The sequence below is a fragment of the Mastomys coucha genome, unplaced genomic scaffold, assembly GCF_008632895.1.
Source record: "Mastomys coucha isolate ucsf_1 unplaced genomic scaffold, UCSF_Mcou_1 pScaffold14, whole genome shotgun sequence".
Lineage (NCBI taxonomy): Eukaryota > Metazoa > Chordata > Mammalia > Rodentia > Muridae > Mastomys > Mastomys coucha.
Window position 1 is genome coordinate 123,735,343 of NW_022196896.1, and position 22,749 is coordinate 123,758,091.

The window sequence follows — 22,749 nt, forward strand, 5'->3', positions numbered from 1 at the left end:
GGAAACTGGGAAAGGAGAAATTTACATGTAAATAAAGAAAATATCTAATAAAAAAAAAAAGAAAAAAATGCAATGTCCTTAAGATATTTTTTTTTCTTTAGCACAGGTTAAGGTTTTGGATAATACAAGGCGCAAATGACCATCTAAGTAATAAGAACTATAAACTGAAGAAACATCCTATGAACATAGAGGGAATCATTTTTATGTTTAATTTTGTAATAGAAACCAGGCAGTGTAGGAATTCAAAACAAGGTCTACAGCTTAGAAATGAAGCTGACCCTTCCTGCATTCAGAATGAATTTCAATTACGCCGAGAAGCCTTGCCTGTCAACTGCATTTTACTTGCTTTCCAAATGCACAATTTATTTGGAATAACCAAATTAGGATATGGATAATGCCTCTTCAAATGAATATGTGATGTCTTTCTTAGCATAAATAACAACGGCTTAAATATGTTGTGTAGGCTACTATTCTGGATGTCTTATTTGTGACCAGAATTACATTACAAACAGCTGTTGGACAGCTTCATACAGAACATTCAAGCCATTTTCCTTGGCTATTTTCCTTTGTCAAACAAACATTTCAGACCAGCAAATATTAAAATAGACACCATTCCAATTCTGAAATATACATATACATACAATCATACATACATATAATCAGCTTACCTGGGTAAAGCCTTCACAAATTGCTCAGCTCTGAGAGAAACATTGATAAAATGCAAATACGTAGTTTGAAAGGCAAGAAGATAAAGTAGGATTTGGGTAGCCCGTCTTGTTCTATTTTGGTTTTATCTGGGTTTTCTAGGTCCCAAATCTGATTAGCATATTTAATCTTATGCAATGTCAGGAATGGTTTACTGTCCCTTAATCAGTCTATTATTAGCCATCTTAATTGTTCCTAATAGCTTATTTTTAAACACACCATTGGCATACTATGATGCATTATGGGTTTTCATGGTTTAGAATTTTGATGGGGGGTGTAGGAGAAACATTAGCATGGTGTTCATAAGGTGAAAAGGAAGAAACCTATGCCAAAATGAAAATGTAAATGAAGTAATTCACTGCTCATATGAGTTGGGTTAATTAATAAGAGATTGGCATAACTTCATGTTGCTGTTCTGGATGGAAGCAGGCTATTGCGTTAGAGCTGATGGAGATTTTGATTTAGAAGGCAAGAACTGAAGTCCCATTTCCACATTTGGCGATAGAGGATATTTGAAATTTTGAAAGGTACGGCATCATTTAGAATTTTTAAATGAATATAACATTATTTCTATTTCTACTGTAATGTTAGGGAAGGAAAGAAGGAAGAGAATTGGAAGAGGAGGTAGATTCTTCGGAGGCAGCTTAAAACTTTTGAACACGAATGCTTCAGCAACCCTCAAATTGCCTGTCATGCTAAAACACAAATGAACCAGTAAAAAGCTGGGGGTCCTAGATTGGCTACAAAATGGAGGGCCAAACTGTTGACAATTAATACAGTGGGGGGCTCTCTCCTGGTCCAAAGCTAAGGAAAGCTGAAGAGGGAGCCCAGGTAATAAGTGAGGCTAACCACCTCTTGTCAAATACCCACCCTTGAGTTTGGGGCTGCATACCACAGCCTTTAATTGGAGGCAATGTTGAAGCTAACAGTAATGGGATATGGGTAATTATTCCTCGATTGGTTGGGAGTGGAATGATTTTCTTGTGTGTGTGTGTCTGAGATGCCTTTTGTCCCGGAGGGTACAGTGGTCATTCCCACACCTGTAATAGCCTGTACTAGGCTCCGAGGTTCACTATCTTGTGTTCCCTCTACTGTGCTCATCTGACCTTCCATGCAGAACGTCCCAACTAAGACTTTATTAAAAGCTACCTTGACCTGTCTTCTGTACTTGTGATTATTCCTTGGTAAGATGCCATTGAAGGCAGGTGTTCTTAACCTTAGATTACCTCACCCAAGCACCAAAGTGATGATGCCCCAGTTCTCCAGGAAGAGAGGTATAGGATGTTGATCATAATTACTAAAGTTCTTATCTTAAAAAACAAAACAAAACAAAACAAAACAAAAAAACCAAACCCCTGAGATCCAGGGTTTTTTTTAAACTCAAAGCATGTTACGGAGTCTCTACCACCAAAGGCAAGGATTACAGCCTGCACCATCATCATTTTTAAGGAGTGTTACTAATGCATAAAAATTAGCAGTTTTCTATCATCATTTTAAAGATTTTAAATCATGACATATGAGTTTCAAAGTAAACAGTGAGTTAAAATTGGGTTGCTGAGCTATTCTAAAGAATAGTGCTCTTCCTTTTCCCCAAAGAGGCTTCTTTTAGAAGTCTTTTTTTTTAAAAAAAAAAAGATTTATTTTATTTTATTTTTACTGTGAACATGTGGATGTAGCTGTGGGTGAATATGTGGGCACAGGTGCTGTGATGCCCTGGTGCTGAAGTTACAGGCAGGCAGGGTCCTTGACATGAGCGCTGGCAAATGAGTTTGGGTCCTCTAAAAGATACACACTCTCAACCACTGGGTCTCTCTCCAGCCCCTTGGCGTTTTCAGTAAGACCAAAGGATGAGATTCATTCCCTAGATGATATCTTTGTTTGTATGATAAAGAATGATTTAGAATAAAACTCAATGTAGTGGTTGGTGATGTGGAAACCAGATGAATGGTGGGAAATGATGGTAGCCGTGGATGAAGAGCAACAGGGAGGAAAGGGGAGAGAGAGGAGAGGGAGGAAGAGAGGGAGGAGGAGAGGGAGGAGGGAAGAGAGGAGGAGAGAAGGAGAGGGAGGGAGAGAGGGAGGAGGATAGGGAGGAGGGAGCAGAAGAGATGGAGGAGGTGGGAGAAAGTGCGGTTGTGGAGGGAAGGCAGGTATTGATATTCAAGCATTAAGGAGAAAAAGGGGGCAGTGCTGCAAGGTATTTATGTAAAGAAGTTACAATCCGTGATGCCCAAACTTCTGTGTTGGACAAGACTGCTGACAAGGGATAGGGAAACAGAAACCTGCTGGGGAACAAAGGTGACATGAAGATAAAAGCATCTGGGAGGCTCAATGACACCTGAGGAGGTGCGTTTGACATTGAAGAGCAGTTACGAAAAATAAAACAGTAGAAATATATAGTAACAGAGGTAGAAGACCAAACCCTGAGAAGGACCCATACTTCAGAAACGGATTTAGGAACCTCAAACCCTGAAAAGGACCCATACTTCAGAAACGTATTTAGGAACCTGAGACTGAAAGAGCTTTGTTCTCTTCTCAGCACTAACACCTATCTAGGTTTGGAGTAGAATGCTTTGCCTCAAGCACCGATTCACCTATTTATAAGCAATGTGTCTTTAAGAATGACACATTCCTTCCTCCCCACTCCCTGCCCTCCAGAGCTCCTAGGGACTAAACCACCAACAAAAGAGTACACATGGAGGGACTCATGGCTACAGCTGTATATGTAGTAGAGGATGACCTTGTCGGATATCAGTGGGAGGAGAGGCCCTTGGTCCTGTGAAGGCTTGATGTCCCAGTGTAGAGGAATGCCATGGTGGAGAGGTGGGAGTGGATGGGTGGGTAGGGGAACACCCTCATAGAAGCAGGAGAAGGGAGGATGGGATAGGGGGGTTTGCGGAGAGGAAACCTGGAAAGGGGATAACATTTGAAATGTAAATAAAGAAAATATCCAATAAAAAAGGATGATATCCTCTGATTAGACCATTGTAAATTTGTGATAATAATACAACAGGCATTTCATAAGGCAGCTGTGAGATCCAAGCTCCAAAGCTAAGAGGAGAGTCACAGAAGGCAGCAGAAGATGCAGAAACCATAAGGAAATGATATACACTTTATGCAGTAGGAGTATGGTAGGTTGAATATGCTTGGCTCAGGGAGTGGCACTATTAGGTGTGGCCTTGTTGGAGTAGATGTGGCCTTGTTGTTGAAAGTGTGTCACTGTGGGGGTGGGCTTTGAGAGCCTCCTTCTAGCTGCCTGAAAACAGTCTGCTCCTGACTTCCTTTTGATGAAGATGTAGAACTCTCAGCTCCTTGTGCACCATGCCTGCCTGAACAGTGCTATGTTCCCACCTTGATGATTATGGATTGAACCTATGAACCTGTAAGCCAGCTCCAATTAATTGTTGTTAATCTTGGTTACGGTGTCTGTTCACAGCAACAAAACCTCTACTAAGAAAGAAGTTTGTACCAGGGACTGGGGTATTGCTATAATAGGCCTGACCGTGCTTTTGTTTGGAGGAATGTGGATTTGGGACTTTGGAAAGCAGCAGAATGCTTTAGGTGGAGCTTAATGGGCTATCCTAGTAGAAATATGGAAGACTTTGTTACTGAGGGTCATTTGAACTCTGGAGTCCTAGCTATAGAGGTTTCAGAGAAGAAGAATTTTAGTATGTGCCTGAAAGTCTGTTCTTGAGATAGTTTAGTAAAAAAATGTGGCTGCTTTTTACCCTTGTCTGAAAAGCCTGTTTGAGACTAAGGTGAAGAGAGTCAAATTAATTACACTGACAAAGGAGGTCTCAAAAGAACCCAGTTTAGACTCTGTGGTGTGGTTTAGTCTCATGAAGAGCATTTTGATTAAGCCTAGCAAGTTTAAAAAGAAAAAAAAATCAGATATATGGTTCAAGTATTAAAGGGGCATCAGGAAGTAGAATGGAGATGAATCCTATGTTCTATGAGATAAAGAGATTAAGGTAGTGGTGACCTCGAAGCAAATTCAGGCATGGTGGTACATACCTTTAATCCCAGGAGACACAGACAAGCAGATCTTCGAGTTCAAGACCAGCCTGGTACAGATCAAGTTACAAGTAGAGAAAAGCTTATGTCCAGGCATGGTTGTACACAAACTTAATCCCAGCATTCAAGAGACAGAACCATCCAGACTTTTGAATTAAAGGTCAATCTACAGAGCAAGTTCCAGGACAGGCAAGCTTAGACAGTGAAGGAACTGGGAAACAAAAAACTGGCGGTAATGTAATAGAACAAGGGGGCCATGTTCCAGCTCCAGTAAGTGGTAGAACTCAGCAGCTTCAACCATGTGGCTCAAGAATAGGAGGAGACTACTGGGACAATTGATGCTGGTTAGCTGGAGCTAAGACATTAGTGGTGATTAAGAAGGGACCAGCATCACCGAGGTGAAAACTTCTGGGAAGAGTTTTCTGAGAACATAAAGAAGCTGTGTTCCAGAGATAGCCAAGGTTGTACCTCTTGCTTCATCTGGACTTTATAATGTGTAAGAATCACCCAGATTCCCTGGATGTCTAGGGTCAGTCATCTTTAGCTGATATCCAGTGTCAGCCATGCTTTACCTGACTCTTACTGGAAATCCATATCAGCGTCATAGTGTAAGCTTCAAAAGGCCCCTGTAGTCCTCTGTTCTTTACAGTTCTGTGTTTATTTTTCACGTTGCTGCAACACAGTACCTGACAGAATTGACATTAGGAAAGGTGTATTTTATTTCATCTCAGAGCAGCATGGTAGCGGAAGGTGTGGCCGTAGAAGTGTGAGACTGTGTGTCACTTTCACAGTTAGGCAGAGCAAAGGACAGTGGTACTCCACTGTATCCTTCTCCTTCATCTGGAGTTGCAGCCCATAGAATGGTGCCACCCTTATGGGTCCTTTGTTGAGGACTTGTTCAGAAATTTGTCTTGTAGGTGATCCTAGATCCTGTCAAGCTGACAGTACAAAAATAACAGATTACTAAAGGGTAAAAGTATTGGTACACTGACTAAATAATACACTGTATAGGTCTTACTATGAGAAAAAGGCAACCAGAGAGCTGTGTCCTTTAGTAGTTAGTATAATAGGGTGGAAAATGTTATCACAGGCTCGTGGGTCTATCTATAGACTTGGTCCCCAGATGATGGTATTATTTGGGAAATACATGGCTCATTGGGAGGTAGAGCCTTGTTGGAGGAAGTATGGCGCTGAGAAAAGGTCATGAAGTTTTCTGGCTGGATCCCTTTTCCTGCTTCCTGACTACAGATCAAATGAGTCTACTAGCCTCCCATGTCTGGCTCCTAACTGGCTAGGAACTTAAGAGATTAGTATGGAAAACTGAATAATATGTACAAAACAAATTAAGGGTCTCACTCGAAGTGATTATTAGATGTCATTAGAGCCATGGAAACTTTGAGTTTTCCAGATGTATTTTCTCATCAACAGACAACAATTTCCTACTGCCTTCACATTTAGGGTTACCCTTCCAGCAGAGCCCTGATCCATAAAGCAGAGGGTCTGGCAATGGTCAGGACCAACCAAACCCCTGAGGTTTCAATTTGAACATGTCTTTGGGGCACCTTTTAAGATGATGTTCATAATATTAAAACAAAACAAAGACAAAAAGCAAACAAAAATATATCAAAAACATCCCACCCAAAACTGGCACGAACCAGGATCCCAGAATCTTAGAACCCATTGTACAAATAAGAGGAAATCTAACTAAGATACACACTAAATTCAGTAAAGCTGCTGTGTAAATGGCATTTCAAATCACTGCTACCGCCACTGACAGAGATGACGTCAGCTCTTTGCCACCTGAGTAAATAAATATTTATAAGGTGCTATATGTCTGAAGAATGTCACACTGCTCCAACAGACTTCATTTTCAGGCTAGAGTGAAACAGGCAGGTTCTTTAAAACATCATCAACAACAACCCAGTCACCACATTTGATGAGTTGTCCACTCTCTTCTCTAATACAGGTAAGAGTGCTATTTTCAATTTCTACTCTTGGGTAGAAAGTCATCCTGAAATTGAAGCCACTTCACCGTCTAAGTGGTAAGAAGAAAGTTAATCCATCAGGACTGAGAGAGTAAGTTGGACAAGTATAGTTCCCTTGAGCAAACAGGGAAAGTCAGGACAGTTTTTTATTCCTTCAGCTGCAGTTTTTCCATCAGGCTTCTAGTTAGAAGAAAAAAGAAACCCATTAGCAGATAGACTTTTTGTTGTGGTGGTAGTTGCTTTTTTTGTTTTTAACTTACAATTTATGATAAAATTTCATAGCCACCTCCACTATTCTAGGGAGCATTACTATCATGGGAATTGTGAAAAAAGAGAAATGCCCATTGATGGTTGCTTCAGGTGTGCTAAACAATACACACCTGTAAAAATTGTCAGGAAGGACTAGGAAAAGTCACGGTGCTACTTGTGCCAATGGATAGTTGTACGTGGATTGCTGAGGACCAGCCTTAGCTTGAGAGAGAGTCCTGAGGAAGGGGTGTTAGTGGTGGATGAAGGACTAAGAGTCAGTCATGGATGAAAGCTGACAGCTCTGTGTTCTGCTGGAGATAGCTTTCTGCTGGAGATAAGTCTCCCTTACAGACCAAAGGCCAGTTTTTATTTTGCATAAGCTACTTCCTTAGGAATTACTTATCAGTTCAGTCATTTAACCCCAGGTTCTGCTTTTGATTATTCCACAAATCAACATTTTATGACCTTAGACTCTTGACTCCAAAGATAGAGCTACATGACCAGCAGCCAGTTCTGCTCCTTTGGAGCTGGAAAATGGCCCCAATACTCTATTAGATTATTACTAGCCTTCTGTTTTCCAATTCTTCACTGCCTAAGCTTGGCTGTCCTGGAACTTGCACTGTAAACAGACTTTGGACCCAGAGATTTCCATGGCTCTGTCATCTGAATGCTGGGATTAAAGATGTGTGCCATCATGCCTGGACCTAAGCTTTTCTTTACCTAGAACATGTTCTGCTCCAGGCTGCCCTTGAACTCAGAAATCTGCTTGCCTTTGTCTCCTGGGATTAAAGGTGTACCCCACTATTCATGGGCCTAAGCTTTTCATGGCCATTATTCCTCAAGATCCAGATCAAAAGCCCGTGTTTCTCAGACTGAAGATCTGGATCACAAGTGTGCCCTCCATTCCTAGACTGTAGTTTATACCAGTTAAACTACATGTCCAAACTACTCCTTGTCCAATGCAAACACAGTAAGCTGAGCTCCGTGGAATCTTGCCCTGAGACCAATACTTCCTAAGTCTCTTTATCTCCTTCCTTAATATCTTTCTGACAAAGGTGACTCATTAGTGAAGCTGCCTCTGTTTTTTTTTTCAGGTCCATGAAGCCCCTCATACAATTCATATTTCTTCCTTATATTTTTGCATAGTTGAGGAGTCCTATAAAGAACAGTTCTTACATTGATTTATATATTCTTGAACTCATGTTTTCAGGGTTCTTTCCCACAGCCTTAAGGGCTATCCTGAAGAACACTGTATTGACCATTCTGCTAAAACACACCAGGCACTTTCTTGCTTCCTGGAATTGTGCTGTTTCCGATTATTATGGAGTATCTGAGATAAACTTGGCAGGGAGAATATTCCCCAAAGGAAGAACACAAAATAGAATGTATACATTATTATACAAACAAGCTGGACAACTACAGCTAATGTCAGCACTGGAGCAGACCCACGCCCTGCTAGCTCTGCTCCAGGGGCAGGAACCCTGTCATAATATCCCTTCCTTGGCCATGCTGAGCCTGGTAGTGGATATCCCTTCAATTAAACAGTATAAGCCACCTCTATGCTGGTTCAGTTCCCATGTCTAGATGCTTATTCTGCAGCTGAAAATAAATGCTTTCCAAAGAGAATTTAGGTTGATGATTACACATTTCCTCATGCCATCTTTGACAATTTTTATTTAAATAACAACAAAGAATTATTTGGAAATCTGCTCTATATGGCAAAATTCTGCACAAAATTTAATCAACACATCAGCAGAGATAGGGAGAGGACCAGGAGTCCTCACTTTTCATGGAGAGGCTATCGACAGTTAATGTTTCCTCAGGATTGGGGTAAGTGGGTAGGGTGGTGTGGTGTGTGTGTGTGTGTGTGTGTGTGTGTGTGTGTGTGTGTGTATGTGTGTGGTGTATTATTTTCTTCAGTGGTGTAGTCACTGATATGTTGCCTATCCTCCAGTAAATAACCTCACATTCAAGATTATGCAAGCAACTTCAATTAAACTCATCGCTTATACACCTAATAGGACAAAAGAAGAATATGCTGCAAGATGAGGGAGGGCGATGACTAAGAGAAATGGGGATGGGAAATAGTTATAATTCATAATATACATCCATGTATGAAACCATAAAAAGAATGTAAAACAAAAAACAAACAAGTTAATACAAGTCAATGTTTTCTTTCGGAAGCTGTTTGATTTCGACCCTAGTATTTGGAGAAGGGAGAGAGCAAGGAATGGCATAGAAGAGGGACGATTGCTTTTGGTATTTCTTTTCACAATTACTTTCTGCAGTTCTTGCCTATTCAACAACTTTGGGAAAATGCAGGCATTTGCCATCACTACACACAACCTTAGCCCTCCTCACAGCAGCCCTAGCTCCCATAGTCCCTTGTGGCGTCAAAGCCTGCACTTTCTCCTTCTGTCTTGTGGTCTCACAGTTTTCCATCCTATTTTCTCTTTACCCACATCTCTATATGTATCTTTAACAGGCTGACTAATTTTCACAACAATGTATGATTTTTTAGTGCTGTGAATGTATGCGTATGTTATTGTGGATTGAATCACATGGTCTGCGAGTGTCCTATCTTTGAGTAGTATCGTTACCTTGTTTCTTATTTCTTATTTTAGGTAGGATCTCACTAAGTTGTTCAGAGTGGTTTCAAAGTCACTTTGTGGTTAGGCAGGTCTTGAATTTGTAATCTTCCAGCCTTCAGCCTGATTAGCAGAAAATTACAGGCTGGCTTTGCCAGGTCAGCCTGTGAGCTTTCAATTTATCACAAACTATAAACAAGTGAATATTTCAAAGTGCAAATATTGACCATAGTAGACAAGTAATTAAGGTAGACTGTGCTACATATATAGCTTTAAATTTGAAGACTTTAATTATTCACAACATAAGATCATACAAGCCCATTTGTTGACACATTTTACCTCAAACTACAAAACTTAAGATTTAAAATAGACATTAAAAAAAATGCTTGAGTTTAAACCCAGTACCTTGGAGGCATTACACAAGTAAATTATCATTGGGCTACATTTGTGCACCAAATCAAAATTTTAATTCTTTCACCAGCTATGGTGGAGCCCATGTGTAATCTAAGAACTATATAGGTTGGGGTATAGTCAGATTGCAGTTCAAAAAGAGAGCGAGAAAGAGAGAGAGAGAGAGAGAGAGAGAGAGAGAGAGAGAGAGAGAGGTATACATTTGCCTATGAACATCATTAATAAACAGATGATACTGGCTAAAATATATACTTGTGTCAAAAAATCATCAAAACATTTAAAACACACACAATACACAAACAGAATACATTTTAATGAGTTGTTACGTAGATTTCTATTTAATACTTGTGTGGCACTTGCCACTCGAGAATTGGTTAAGGTAGCAACCATTTATATTTATATTTTATCCTCACCTCTCTAATGCCACAACTTAGGAATGATTATTAAAAACAGTAATTTATTCACAAATTTCCCCAAGCACAATAGGAATTTGAAAATAAATTTGTACATTTTTAACATGTGTGTTGTACTTTGCTATTTAACATTAAGGATGTGGGAGTTTATAATGTAATATAAGAATGGACAAATAGTAAAAGCATATTTGGAGCAAAGATGAACTTCAGCTAATCATATTTCATAACACTCAAAATATATTCTTTTAATATAATTATATAGGTCCAACTTACCATATATATAAATGTCCCATGTAGGTTTTATTTTGGTCAAAGCTCTGATTTTAATAACCCTTCAGTAACTGCTAAGCAATAGTATTCATTAGTAAAGTAAAGCCTCGAAGAAAGTTATATTACTTAGGTTAAATACATTTTTAAGTATTATAGTTAAACTTTGAATTAAAAACATTTGATAAGGTAAGTTCATTCTTCCTGAGTGCTGATATCACTCTTTTTTATCTAGTGTGTGTGTGTGTGTGTGTGTGTGTGTTTGTGTGTGTGTGTGTGTGTATGTGTAGGGCAGAGACAGAAGTCAGGTATGTTCCCCAATCATTCTATTCATGTGTCTGTGTCTTATGTAAACACTCATGCAGACGCCTGTAGAGGCCAGCAGAGGGTGTTGGATCCCCTGAAGTTGTAGTTGCAGGTGGTCGTGGCCTGCCGGAGGAGGATCTTAGGAACGAAACCCTGGTCCTCTGCAGGAACAAAAGGTGCTCTTCACCTCTGCTCCAGCTCCAGCTTTCCGCCTTGTGTGTTGAGGCAAGGTCTGTTATTATTGCGTTCAGTGATTCACCAGACTTACTGGCCAACAAGACCCCAGGATACCCATGTCTTTGCCTCTTTAGGTCTGGGTTTAGATCTGGATGTTACTAAACACAGCTTCTAAAACGCTTGCACAGGATCTAAGCTCAAGTCCTTATGCTTGCAGAGCAGAGCAAGCACCTTGACAACCGAGCCATTTTACTCGCTCCTTAGTCTACAGATACTTTTATTAATAGCTTCTATTTCCTACTGCAGTGGAAATCTAGTGCTTAGTTGTAATACTATAAGCTACTACAATGATCATGTTCGACGTCTATTGTGCTTCTGGTCTCTTCACATTCTAACAAACTAGTAAAGAGGCAAAATATGTAAATTTGTATAGTCAAAACAATGACAAGACAGTCACGTAAAATATATGTATCTATATTGTAAAACGGTGAAATGCTGCAATGTCTTTCTCTAGAGCTTAGCAACCCCATTCTAAGGCTCTGAGGATATGATGAAAAAGGTTAACGCCAAAATATTGTATTTCAATACAATGAATACCGACATCAATTATTTTATTTTACTTTTTTGCCAAAACAAATACATCCCTCATCACAAAATTAATTACAGTTAGTGTTTTATTTAATATGGTAATAGACTTGATATTTAGTTTCTGAACTTCAGAAGTTCCTTTCTAAAATGTTAAAAATCAGGTGAAAAATTAGAGGATCATCACCTGTCTTAATAGCAACATTAGGTAAAAGAGAGATGCGGCAGTTGGCTAGGGATTTAACTGTGCCGTCCCAGGTACAATGGCACGCACCTGTGCTTTTAGTGCTCTACCTGTGAGTTTGGGACTCTGAGATCAGTAATGGGTCAAGTGTTAAAAGAAAAATCATTCTCAATACTGGTCATATCACACTAGGAGTAACCACTAGAACAGAAGGCCAGGAGAATGACAATTAGATCACTAAATAAATACAAAACCTCAAAATTCATCTAAGTAATTTTGACGCATATCTCCAACAAGGAATCCGCTCTTTACAAGGGGTAGATTAAGGTTTATCTCATTTCTGGAGCACACTTCACTCCAATATTATCTTTCTTGGTAGAAATACAGTTAGCTTTCTGAGATAAAATTGGGAAACATGACAAAAATGTTCACAGGCTGCCTCCAAATTTATGAAAATCTCGAGGCATCACTCCAGTTTATAAAACAATCAATTTTATAGTTAATGATGGGAAGAACACTTGAACTATTTTTGAAGCTCCCAAGTTTTGTGTTATAAGATTCAAAAGATCAATAAATATACCTACTCTTTCTTGAGAAATAAGTAGTGTTAAAGATTAAGTAATAGTCCAACAGAGGCTAGTATTCTTCATTTAGAGATTGGGGTTCATTCCAACCCAGTGTTTGATTAACTGATGTGCAATGGCTCGGCTCGGTGGCACAAAGAATGCTTGTTGCTTCCCTTTGGTAAGAACATCCACAACCTAGAACATCATCATAAAAGAACACGTTAGAGGGCCAGCTCGTGACGTATTTCCATTTGCTTCAGTGAATCACCATTTCAATTTTTAAATGTTTCAGAAAGGCATATGAAAACAAGGCCATGAATAAAAGGAAAGTATACGTCCTGCTTTTAACTTCAAAGTGAAGACAATCTTTTGGTATGGGTTCCTTTTCCTACAATCCTGAAACAATAATCTGATTTCTTTTGTGAATATAAGATAAAAATTAATTTCATATGGATAAAGCCATAAGTGTTTCTCCATTGTTAATATATACTGTGTCCATTCTTTTCTATACAATTTGTTAGTTAAAAAACAGTTCAATAATTTATCATTATTACTTAGAGGTATTATTTTTTATGAATATATAATGACATGTTTATGTATTTAGTGACATCTATGCCTTTCTTGCACTTCAGTATAGTTCTCCTTATTTGTACTATATATAGATTATTTTTATATAGTATATATGATAATATATATAATATATAATATATATTTATAATCATATGTATTATTTTAAAGATGGAGCCTCATTATGCAGTCCAGGATGGCCTGGGACTCACTATGTATTGCACTCAAACTCTCGGTAACTCATATGCTTCAGCACTGTCTTTCAAAATACAAAAACTTCAAAGCCTCAAGCATTTTACTGACGTTTTTGAAAGCTATTGGCTTTAACTTAAAGGTCGAGATTACTATTTGTGACGTCTGAACTAACATGAAGACTTTAAGTTCACTGAAAGGGATTATCATTCATTCATCAGCAGGTCCAACATGTGAAATCGGAAATGGCACACCATCATCATTCTAGGAAAATCTCACAGAATGATTCAGGGGGACACATCAACAACACTCAGTTTCTATACGGAATGATCAGTTACAGTCTGATCCATTCATAACGAGAGGGCTGCTGCCATTCCTTCGACTTGCTGAAAATATACTTCCATGCTGCATGCCCAAACCAATACTATCATGGAACAATCAATACAACAAGGAAATTAAATTGAACTTTACCTGTTCTCTAGTGAACCATCGGGCATCCTCTATTTCATTCTTGTCAACTTTAATTTCTGTAGACACTGCCACAGCTAAACAACCAATCATTAGCGAGGAGGGCATTGGCCATGGCTGACAAGAGACATACTGAACATGGCCAACTTTGACTCCACTCTCCTCTTCCACCTCTCTCCGCACAGCATCTTCTATTGTCTCCCCTAATCAGATAAGGCACAAGAACAAGTGGTGTCAGCACGATTTGGACACTGGGAGCTCCAAACAGTTCAAACATTTTGAAACCTCTCTGGAAAGGGCCCCCACTCAATGGATGCTTATTCTAGAATGGAAGCAAAGAAAAGTATTCCATTTGCAAGTGTGTGGACACAAATCGAGGATCAAAATGCCTCAGGCACCTTTCATCTCTTAAAAGCCACATTTGGCAGTTCCTTAAAAGAAACAGTTCCAAGTTCTGCAACTATCATGTAACATTGACTAAATGGTATTGAAGTTTTTACTATCTCATGCATGACCACTCCTATGCAATTATTTCATGAGTTTATAAATGGCCAGTTTTCCCTCCATTACAAATCTGTTTTACTTTGAGATAGGGTCTTATGATTAAGTTGGCTTTGAACTTGCTATATAGCCGAGGTTATCCTTCATCCCTGATTTTAGTACCTCCACTTCCCAAGCATTGGGGTTATAGACAAGCATGCATGCTCTATGATATCCAGCTTTCGTTAAAGCCTTGAAACTTGAAATCGCAATGAAGTATTTCTAAGCATCATTTTACTTGTGAATGAATGTCCTGAGTTTGTTGGAACTCCGAATAACAAAAAGATTCTAAGTAAAATGCATTTGGGTGCTTAGAAATTTTAAAATTTATTAACAGTACTTAATGAGGCATATTTATAAATATAGCATTTCAAACAGAGTGATGCATCCCCTATACACAAGTTCTTGTGTTTACTCCGAGGAGTACACAGTGAAAAGAAGTTCTAGACTAGTGGAAGAGATGTGTCCGAGCACAATAACAGTACATGTCTATATTCAATGTTAACAAAGGCTAAGACAATGAAACAAAATAGACAAGGGACACAAATATCTACAACGAAACGAACAGGAACACTGGATGTGTGATGGACATTTTACAATGATGTTCCATCAGAAGAGCAATGGACTCTCACACAGAAACGACACCCGTTTCTTACCTCTCTGAACACAGAATTCAAACTCTGGAAACTGAAAACCCCACACCAGGCCTGGTGGCACTTGCCTATAATAACTGCAGCACTTGGGCAGTGAAGGCTCGATGATTGCCAAAAGTTAGAAGCTCATCTAGGTTATAGATGAAAGACTTACTCAAATACCAAAGGGTGAAAATTCCAGTGTGGTAAAGCTACGAAATAATGTAACATTCGTGTGCTGTGGGTGGTGGTGTGTGCTAGGAGGAACACCTCAGAGAGGCACTCGCAACATTTAGTAAAGTTTAATGTGCTAATTAATATATGCGCTGATAACTCTACCTTCCTTGAATAACTCTTGCAAATGTTCGTGAAGAGACGACTAAAAATACTCACTGCAGTGCTCTTCTCAATAGCCAACATTTTGAAGTAAATTAAATAGCCACAGCAGAACACATGAATATATAAAAGGGAATTCGAGGGAAATTCAACTTAGTAGTTTTAAAATGGCTTATACGTTTAATTTCTTAAATTTTCTTTCATATATCATGTTTTGATTTCATTCCTCTCCCACAATTGTGCCAAGATCCTCACAATCTCTGTACCTATCCAACTTCATACTTTTTTTCTTTCAAAAAAACAAAACAATAACAAAATCAAAACAGAGAGAGAGAAAGAGAGAGAGAGAAAGAAAGAGAAAGAGGAAGAAGCAGAAGCAGAAGAGAATAATAATGATGATGATAGTAGTAATAATATCAATAAAATAAAACAAAACAGTACAGAAATCCACCAAGTCCATTTGTGCTGGCCAGCTACTCCTGGGCGTGGAACTAGTCCTGGAGAGTGATTGATAGACTCAGTGACACTCCACTGGAGAAAACTGATTTTTCCCTTTCACAGAAGGCATCCATTGCTCATGACCTCCTCATTAAAGGTAGTGCTTTGCGTCCACCTCCCCTTCTCAGGACAACATGGTGACTGGGAGCAAGGACCAAGAGGTGACTGCCTGGGTTTGAGTCCCTTCTCTGTCATCAGTGATTTGGGGCAAGATATGCAGTCCTGTGCCACAGTGCCCTCACCTGTGAAAGTGCTAACAGTACCCACTTTACAAGGCTGTAAAAAGATCAGAGGATTTCACGCAGGCAAGCTTCCAACTGAGGGCCATGTTTAGTACTATCATTACCTAACAGTGCAGAGTAGCATTTCACGTTGAGATTACACATTACTGATCCAGACATGTTCCTTCATCTGCTCTGGGATACCTACTACCATCCTGTTGCGTGAGAAGTACTGGCTCTAACCGACTTATACAAATGGATGGAAGACAGCATTTAATCTCTGGGAGCTCTCTGAGAACTGACATACCACAAAGTCGATAATCTATACATATGTATTATAAGAGGGTGTTGATTATTGTAGGGAGAGGCAGGCAGGATGCCTGGAATTGCGAATGCAGGTGGAGGCATGACTCTATATGGGATAATCATATGACCCTTAGAAAGAGTGACACTTAGGTCTTGCACAGAAGAGAAGTGTAAACCACCTGAATGGCTTGGCAAAAAGCAACGTATAACAAAGCAACTACTAAATTTTAAATAAATGACCTTACTTGTAAAACTCTGAAAGCGGTGCAATGCTAAAATTACATGATTAAAATACCACTGAAAATCTTTTGGGATTGGCAAGATGGTTCAGTAGGTAGGCACTTGATGGCTTAAGTCTGGCACTCACACGGCTTAAGGAGAAAACTGACAAAGTTATTTTCTGACTTCAACAGTGTACCTCTTCATACATACATATATACACACTAAAGTAGAATGCAGTATAAAATTAATTTTTTTTCTGTTTTATAACATGGTGCTGATTGAATTAAATATCTCATATGCTATTTATTTGTCTTCTAAAATTCTAAAAAGCAGTCATTATGGGCTTACCAGGCTCGATAAATCCAGCAAGACAAGTGAACATGCCTGGGGGGAATCTCTTTTGCCTACCCAGAAGGCATTTAGTTCCATCTGGATGGATGACCTGCATAATTACGACTGGATCTGTTTAAAAAAAGAAAAACAAAGAAAGAGACAAAACAGACACACAAGTAACAGTAAATCCAATTCGGTTCATTATGCAGTAATAACAGGCAGGTGTATCTCTTACAAGAACAGACTCCTGTTTATTACCACATTCCTCCTTTCTGCTCCCGTGTGCTTAATCTGAGAAACCGCACAGACTGTCTTCAGCAAGTGGAGAGAAGATGAGTTTTGCCGTCCTTAGCAACATTTACTCTGTGCTTAGGGTGTACTAGGCACACGTACACTGAAAATACAGACATTGAAAATGGAAGTTTAGGCCGGGCGGTGGTGGCGCACGCCTTTAATCCCAGCACTTGGGAGGCAGAGGCAGGTGGATCTCTGAGTTCGAGGCCAGCCTGGTCTACAGAGTGAGTTCCAGGACAGCCAGGGCTACACAGAGAAACCCTGTCTCGAAAAAACAAAACAAAAAACAAAAAAGAAAATGTAAGTTTACTAAATAGCACTTTCCCCCTTTCATCCCAGTCCTCAAGAAACTGCTTTAAAAGTGAATGTGGCTCTTCGGTCGGGTTTGAATCACTGAAATAATAACCCTTAGGTATCAGTTCATCTCTCCAGTCGTCATCAACCTAGAAACTCCTTCTCAGGAGACCATGAGCGAGGGCAAGGGTATAATCAGTCATCAAGCGCTGCACTCCTCCCTGGTGACCGTGCCAGGGATTGCTAAATCAGTCCACTTCTCTCATGGCTTTAAGGGCCAGATTGTGGGATTTCTCCAGCTAGAGAAGAAACATAGCAGCGACCAGGAGGAAAGAGACATAGAGGACACAAGAGGCGGGATGAAAAACTAGCTTCAGACCCCACGGCTAGGTAAGGTCTCCAGCAGGCACTGAATCACTCGAGACTTCATTACCGCTGCGAAAGAGTGAAATCTGGACTCGCTTTGTAATGCTGCAGATACAGGTCCTTGGTTAGGAGTGCCTGCGGCTCTTAACGAGGACCAGTTCATAATCTAGCATCCACACTGGGCAGTTCTGAGTGAACCGTGAATGTGGCTCAATGGTATGACACCCTCTTCTGGTCACACATAACCCCTGCACACGCATACTCACACCTTTATGGACACACATTCACACGTATGTGCAAACACACACGCAGGCACGCACAAAATAATAACCCTTACCAACTCTCGGGTAAGATGTGTTGTGGACGCCTTGGAGACTAGGGCAGTTCTCTCGTACACACACTCTTTTGTAGCCACCTTCCTCAATATTAGTCGCACTGCCACACGTCGGGCAGAACTTGTATCGGCTATGCCATGCAAGCACCGATCTTGCTTGAGCCACGACCCCTTTAGAAGGAAGAACAAGAAGTTTTATTTCCACGAGAAGCTGGGGTAATATGTAGTGCAGTGTTTTAAAGCAACAGCAAGCACATACATTGTTTTCTGAATCACTGCTTGGCCAGTGGCTTCAGTAATTATCTTTATGATGAATCATTATCATTCAATTTTATATTTTTGGTTTTAGTCGCTTTACTGTAATAATTACACGGATAAAAAATATCGCACAGCAGCCGGGTGCTGGCGGCGCACGCCTATAATCCCAGCACTTGGGAGGCAGAGGCAGGTGGATTTCTGAGTTCAAGGTCAGCCTGGTCTACAGGGTGAGTTCCAGGACAGCCAGGGATACACAGGGAAACCCTGTCTCGAAAAGAAAAACCAAAAAGAAAAAAAAAATATCGCATAGCTAGATTAGTGTAGCCACTCAAACAAGACATTTTTTCCTTTTAATTTAATTTTCTCTAAGACAAGTGAGAATCGGAGTTAATTTTAATTTGAATAATACAGATGGACTGACAGATCGGACTTCTGTTATTGGCACTTAAGATCTGTATATACATGATGTGAATATACAGTGAGCTTACAGAGACAACTTAATAATAGAGATTGTGAAATCTTAAGTTGGGCTGCAGTGTAGCTAAGTGATACAATGCTCTTCTAGTGTTTCAGAATCCTTAGGCTTTCTTTGTATCTCTGAAAAAAATAAAATAAAAACCAAAGCTCTCCAGCAAGCCATTTTTCTTTACATTTGTGGTACTAGACTTGGACTTGGAGAAATATTACTTGGAAACCATTGGGAGCTGTCTCCATCTTCCTCAGCGTATTACGCCACTGATCGTCCCACTCCCGTGGGACATGGCTGGATCTTAGTCCCTGCACATGTCATATAGCATATCACACATGCCATATAGCATATCACACATGGCAAACGCACATAGGATACAGTATATGGCATACAGCATTCATTTGTAGTTAGCTCCATTAACCATGCCCAACAGAATTTGTCTTAGGATAAGCGACACTCTGATTCAAGCTCTTACACTGCTTCTTCCAGGACATCATGACCTCGCAGAACCTGTACAATCAAGTTCATCAGACTAGGAGCACCTCAGAGGACCGGTGAGCTTACTTTCCTTAAAATATCATGCAATAACATTTAGAGTGGGAATAGTGAGTGAAAATTATATCGCTGATATTTAAAGAACTGCAGGTATCACTAACTATCTGCCTATTGCCTTAGAATAATTAACCCAATTTATACTGTAGTATTTAGCATCTATCAGAATCTATATACAAAAAGATGTATTTAATATTTGCTATGCTCCATACACCATACTATATATACAGAGAAGTGGAAGGTTATATACTAAAGTAGTTATCACTATTTCCTCAGTAGTAAAATAAGAAAAAAAAAAACAGTGTGCTAATTTAGAATATGGATTTATCATAAAGTTATGCATATGGATCTAAATTCGACTTTTGTTATCTATGTTATCATTATTTCCTCCCCTTTCTCTGCTCTTACTTGAATCTGTCTACCGGCCACAGTTCTACCATGCTACCTCTGTAGTCCCTCACACTATCTCTTACTTCCTAGCCACCATTTTAACCTGCTGCCTCTCTCCTAAGCCACTGTAGTAATTAATCCACTTGTAATAAGGCTGCTGATCTCCACTCTTCCTACACACCTACAAGTCAAGCAGCCAGCATTGACCTTGTGCTTACACACACACACACACACACACACACACACACACACACACACACGCACATGGACACGGACACAGACATTTCAAATAAAATTTTAGTTGTTTTCTTCTCTGTCCTTCCTTCCTTCCTTCTTTCCTTCCTTCCTTCCTTCCTTCCTTCTTTCCTTCCTTCCTTCCTTCTTTCCTTCCTTCCTTCCTTCTTTCCTTCCTTCCTCCCTTCCTTCCTTTCTTTTTTTTGTGATTTTTTTTGTTTTGTTTTTTGTTTTTTTGTTTTTTGAGCCAGGGTTTCTCTGTGTAGCCCTGGCTGTCCCAGAACTCACTCTGTAGACCAGGCTGGCCTCGAACTCAGAAATCCACTTGCCTCTGCCTCCCAAGTGCTGGGATTAAAGACGTGCGTTACCACTGCCCAGTTCCTTCCTTTCTTTTTTTAAAGATATTTAAAAGCTCAACAACAGCAAAGAAAACAGCCGAGGTCTTTGGCATCATGCTCAAAGCACAGGAGGGACTCAAACATTATCCAGAGAAGTATCAAATGAAACGACCACACGTGGACGTTAACTCCAAGGAAATTTAACTGTGGCTGACTGAAACTGCTGCCAGGTCTACAAGAGCGCCCTGGGGTGGAAACCCTGAGGGGGTTCTTACGTTTCCTCCTCAGTGGCACATGCCACCCAGATGCTACACAAACCCACAGCTCCAAAACTGGACTGTTACTTACACAGGCAGCATGTTCATCATTCATTCATTCATTCATTCATTCATTCATTCATTCATTCATTCCTCACCAGCCTCTTTTTCTTTCAGCTGCAGAAGAGCTGGCATTGGTGGATGGAGAAAATAACAGTTTTCATGTCGTTGCTTAAACTCCTCAGCAGCTCCAGGTTCTATCCCGAGGGCAAACCACGCAACCAGGCCATCCTCCTCTTCTTCTGGGACTCCTCCGGTGTGGGCCTGCGAGCCTTTCCTCATCTCAAGCTCGACTCCAAGGAACACCAAGGTGATCTTCTCAGGTTGAGCCAAGTAACCCTTTACATCCGCGTAGTTCAGCTGGCAAAGCCTGACTTCCGGCTGCTGCGAGCTTTCCTTATTACCACCTAGGGTAACCAGGGGGTTCAAGTCTGAGAAGAGGATGTAAACTGTGGTGGGGTGGCTCTCTTTAGCTTGCAGCCAGTCAGAATTATTTCTTTTGTCACTCTTCCGGTCCAGTAGTGTTCTGCTAAAATAATTTTCACACTCGTCTAATTCATTGGTTAGGAACCAGGGCTTCTTCCCACCTTTTGCATTAGCTAACAAGTTAGCGATATGCCTATAACCCCAAAACACAGCAATATCCAGGGCGGTTTGCCTCGATTTATTGACAAGCGATCTGTCACATCTAGACAGAAGAAAAATGGGGAGGAAAAAAAAATAAAGTAAGTAAAATGTTTGTCTTGTATTTATTTTAGTAAAATACACACATACCCCCAGCATTTAATGGTTCTTTTCCTTTTTTTTGTCACTTGGTTCATAGTTCACTACTGAAGGTTAAAAGAATCTTGTAACAATTGTAAGAAATAAAAGATTAATGACAGTATACCTTTAAATAAGATGAAAAAGTGTCTCTATGTGCCATAAAGAAATGCACACAATCTATACCATGGCATAAAGAGACACATATTTTTAATTAAAAGAGGAGAATTAAATTGTCCCTGGGCATAGTTTTCAACAAACTATGAAGGGTTAACATCTCAATTAAGAAAGTTGTCTCTTAAATGTAGCTTGGCGCGTTAGAGAGCTTGCCTGATATGCACAAGGCCTTGGGTTTAATCCCTAACACTGACAAAAAGAAAAAGAAAAAGTTGCTTTAGTGAGAAATCAGGCCCCCTTTTCATATAATAAACTGGACAGTGAGCTATTTCCTAGCCCATGGATAAATATGTCTATGGGAAAATGTGAAAGGACAAGATGCCGGAAATTAAAGCAGAAACTTTTTTAGGTAGTACAGGCCTAAGATGTTTACCCTTTGTCAAGCAGAAACTGGACCACATCAGGATGCCCGTTCCTGGCTGCGTACATTAGAGCAGTCCACCCGTTCTCAGAAGTCTCATTGAGAAGAGATGGAGAATGACTCAGTATTCCTGCTAGCTTTGCAACATCTCCTTCTGCAGCTGAATTGTGGAGTTCAGAAATCATTTCCCTTTTGGGATTTATTTTAACAGAAGACATTTCTTCCTTAAAAAAAAAAGTGAGAAAAACCTTATGAACAATTGTTTTTTGCATGAATGGATGAGCATTATTTAAATGCTGATCTTGGAAAGACAGTAAATACATTTCCAAACCAATACACCTGTCAAAAGATAATTCCTAGTCAACTGCTATTGCAGCAGAGCAGGGGGATCTAGAGGAGGGGGCTAAAGCAGACAGAACTAGAGAGAGATGCTTATGAAGATGGTAAGTAGTACTCTGATTCTATACTATGCTATAGACGTCATTCCTCAAAGAAATTATGGCTCCGCAGTTATTCAAGAGCTTTTAAAGCTTCACGAAAAACCAGTTTACTGGTTCACCTTACCATAATTAATTTTTCGATCCATATGGTACAGAGTTTTGTTAGGTCAGGATTTATTTTAATTCATGGGTAATTCCTGACTCAGCACCTTTCTTGACATTATCTTTGTCTTGTGGCACAGCCATCCTTGTCACAAATTAGATGACAAGGCATTTCTGTATCTATTGTTGGATGAAGGCTCTGTTGGCCTTTCTATTGTCCTTGAGGCGGGTTTAAAAATTATTAATGTCTTCTGCCCTGTCATGTTCAGTTGTAAGCAAAGCAAAGCCATGTTTCT

At 39.9% G+C, this 22,749-nt stretch overlaps 2 protein-coding genes and 1 long non-coding RNA gene across 5 annotated transcripts in view; 1 reads left to right on the forward strand and 2 right to left on the reverse strand.

Moving 5' to 3' along the window:
* LOC116089332 overlaps positions 1-748 on the reverse strand; it is a 119,291-nt gene extending 118,543 nt beyond the window's left edge. Inside the window, exon 1 of the mRNA XM_031368944.1 lies at positions 669-748. The gene's annotated coding sequence lies outside the window, so the exon portion shown is untranslated. The remainder of the gene's footprint in view (positions 1-668) is intronic.
* A 5,662-nt stretch (positions 749-6,410) lies between these two features.
* The window catches only part of LOC116088833, a 16,570-nt gene continuing 231 nt past the window's right edge, over positions 6,411-22,749 (forward strand). The window contains exons 1-3 of the long non-coding RNA XR_004118032.1: positions 6,411-6,685; positions 20,797-20,921; positions 21,938-22,354. This is a non-coding gene — a long non-coding RNA (uncharacterized LOC116088833). The remainder of the gene's footprint in view (positions 6,686-20,796; positions 20,922-21,937; positions 22,355-22,749) is intronic.
* Nudt12 (nudix hydrolase 12) overlaps positions 9,812-22,749 on the reverse strand; it is a 14,397-nt gene continuing 1,459 nt past the window's right edge. Inside the window, exons 2-7 of one of the 3 annotated variants that reach the window (XM_031368574.1) lie at positions 21,924-22,135; positions 20,710-21,299; positions 18,057-18,224; positions 16,781-16,894; positions 13,681-13,880; positions 9,812-12,645 (exon numbers count right to left, since the gene is read on the reverse strand). In XM_031368574.1, coding sequence (XP_031224434.1) covers positions 12,535-12,645; positions 13,681-13,880; positions 16,781-16,894; positions 18,057-18,224; positions 20,710-21,299; positions 21,924-22,129 — 1,389 coding nt within the window. In that variant the 5' untranslated portion in view covers positions 22,130-22,135 and the 3' untranslated portion in view covers positions 9,812-12,534. The remainder of the gene's footprint in view (positions 12,646-13,680; positions 13,881-16,780; positions 16,895-18,056; positions 18,225-20,709; positions 21,300-21,923; positions 22,136-22,749) is intronic. The other 2 variants (XM_031368575.1, XM_031368576.1) reach the window with 2 other exon arrangements.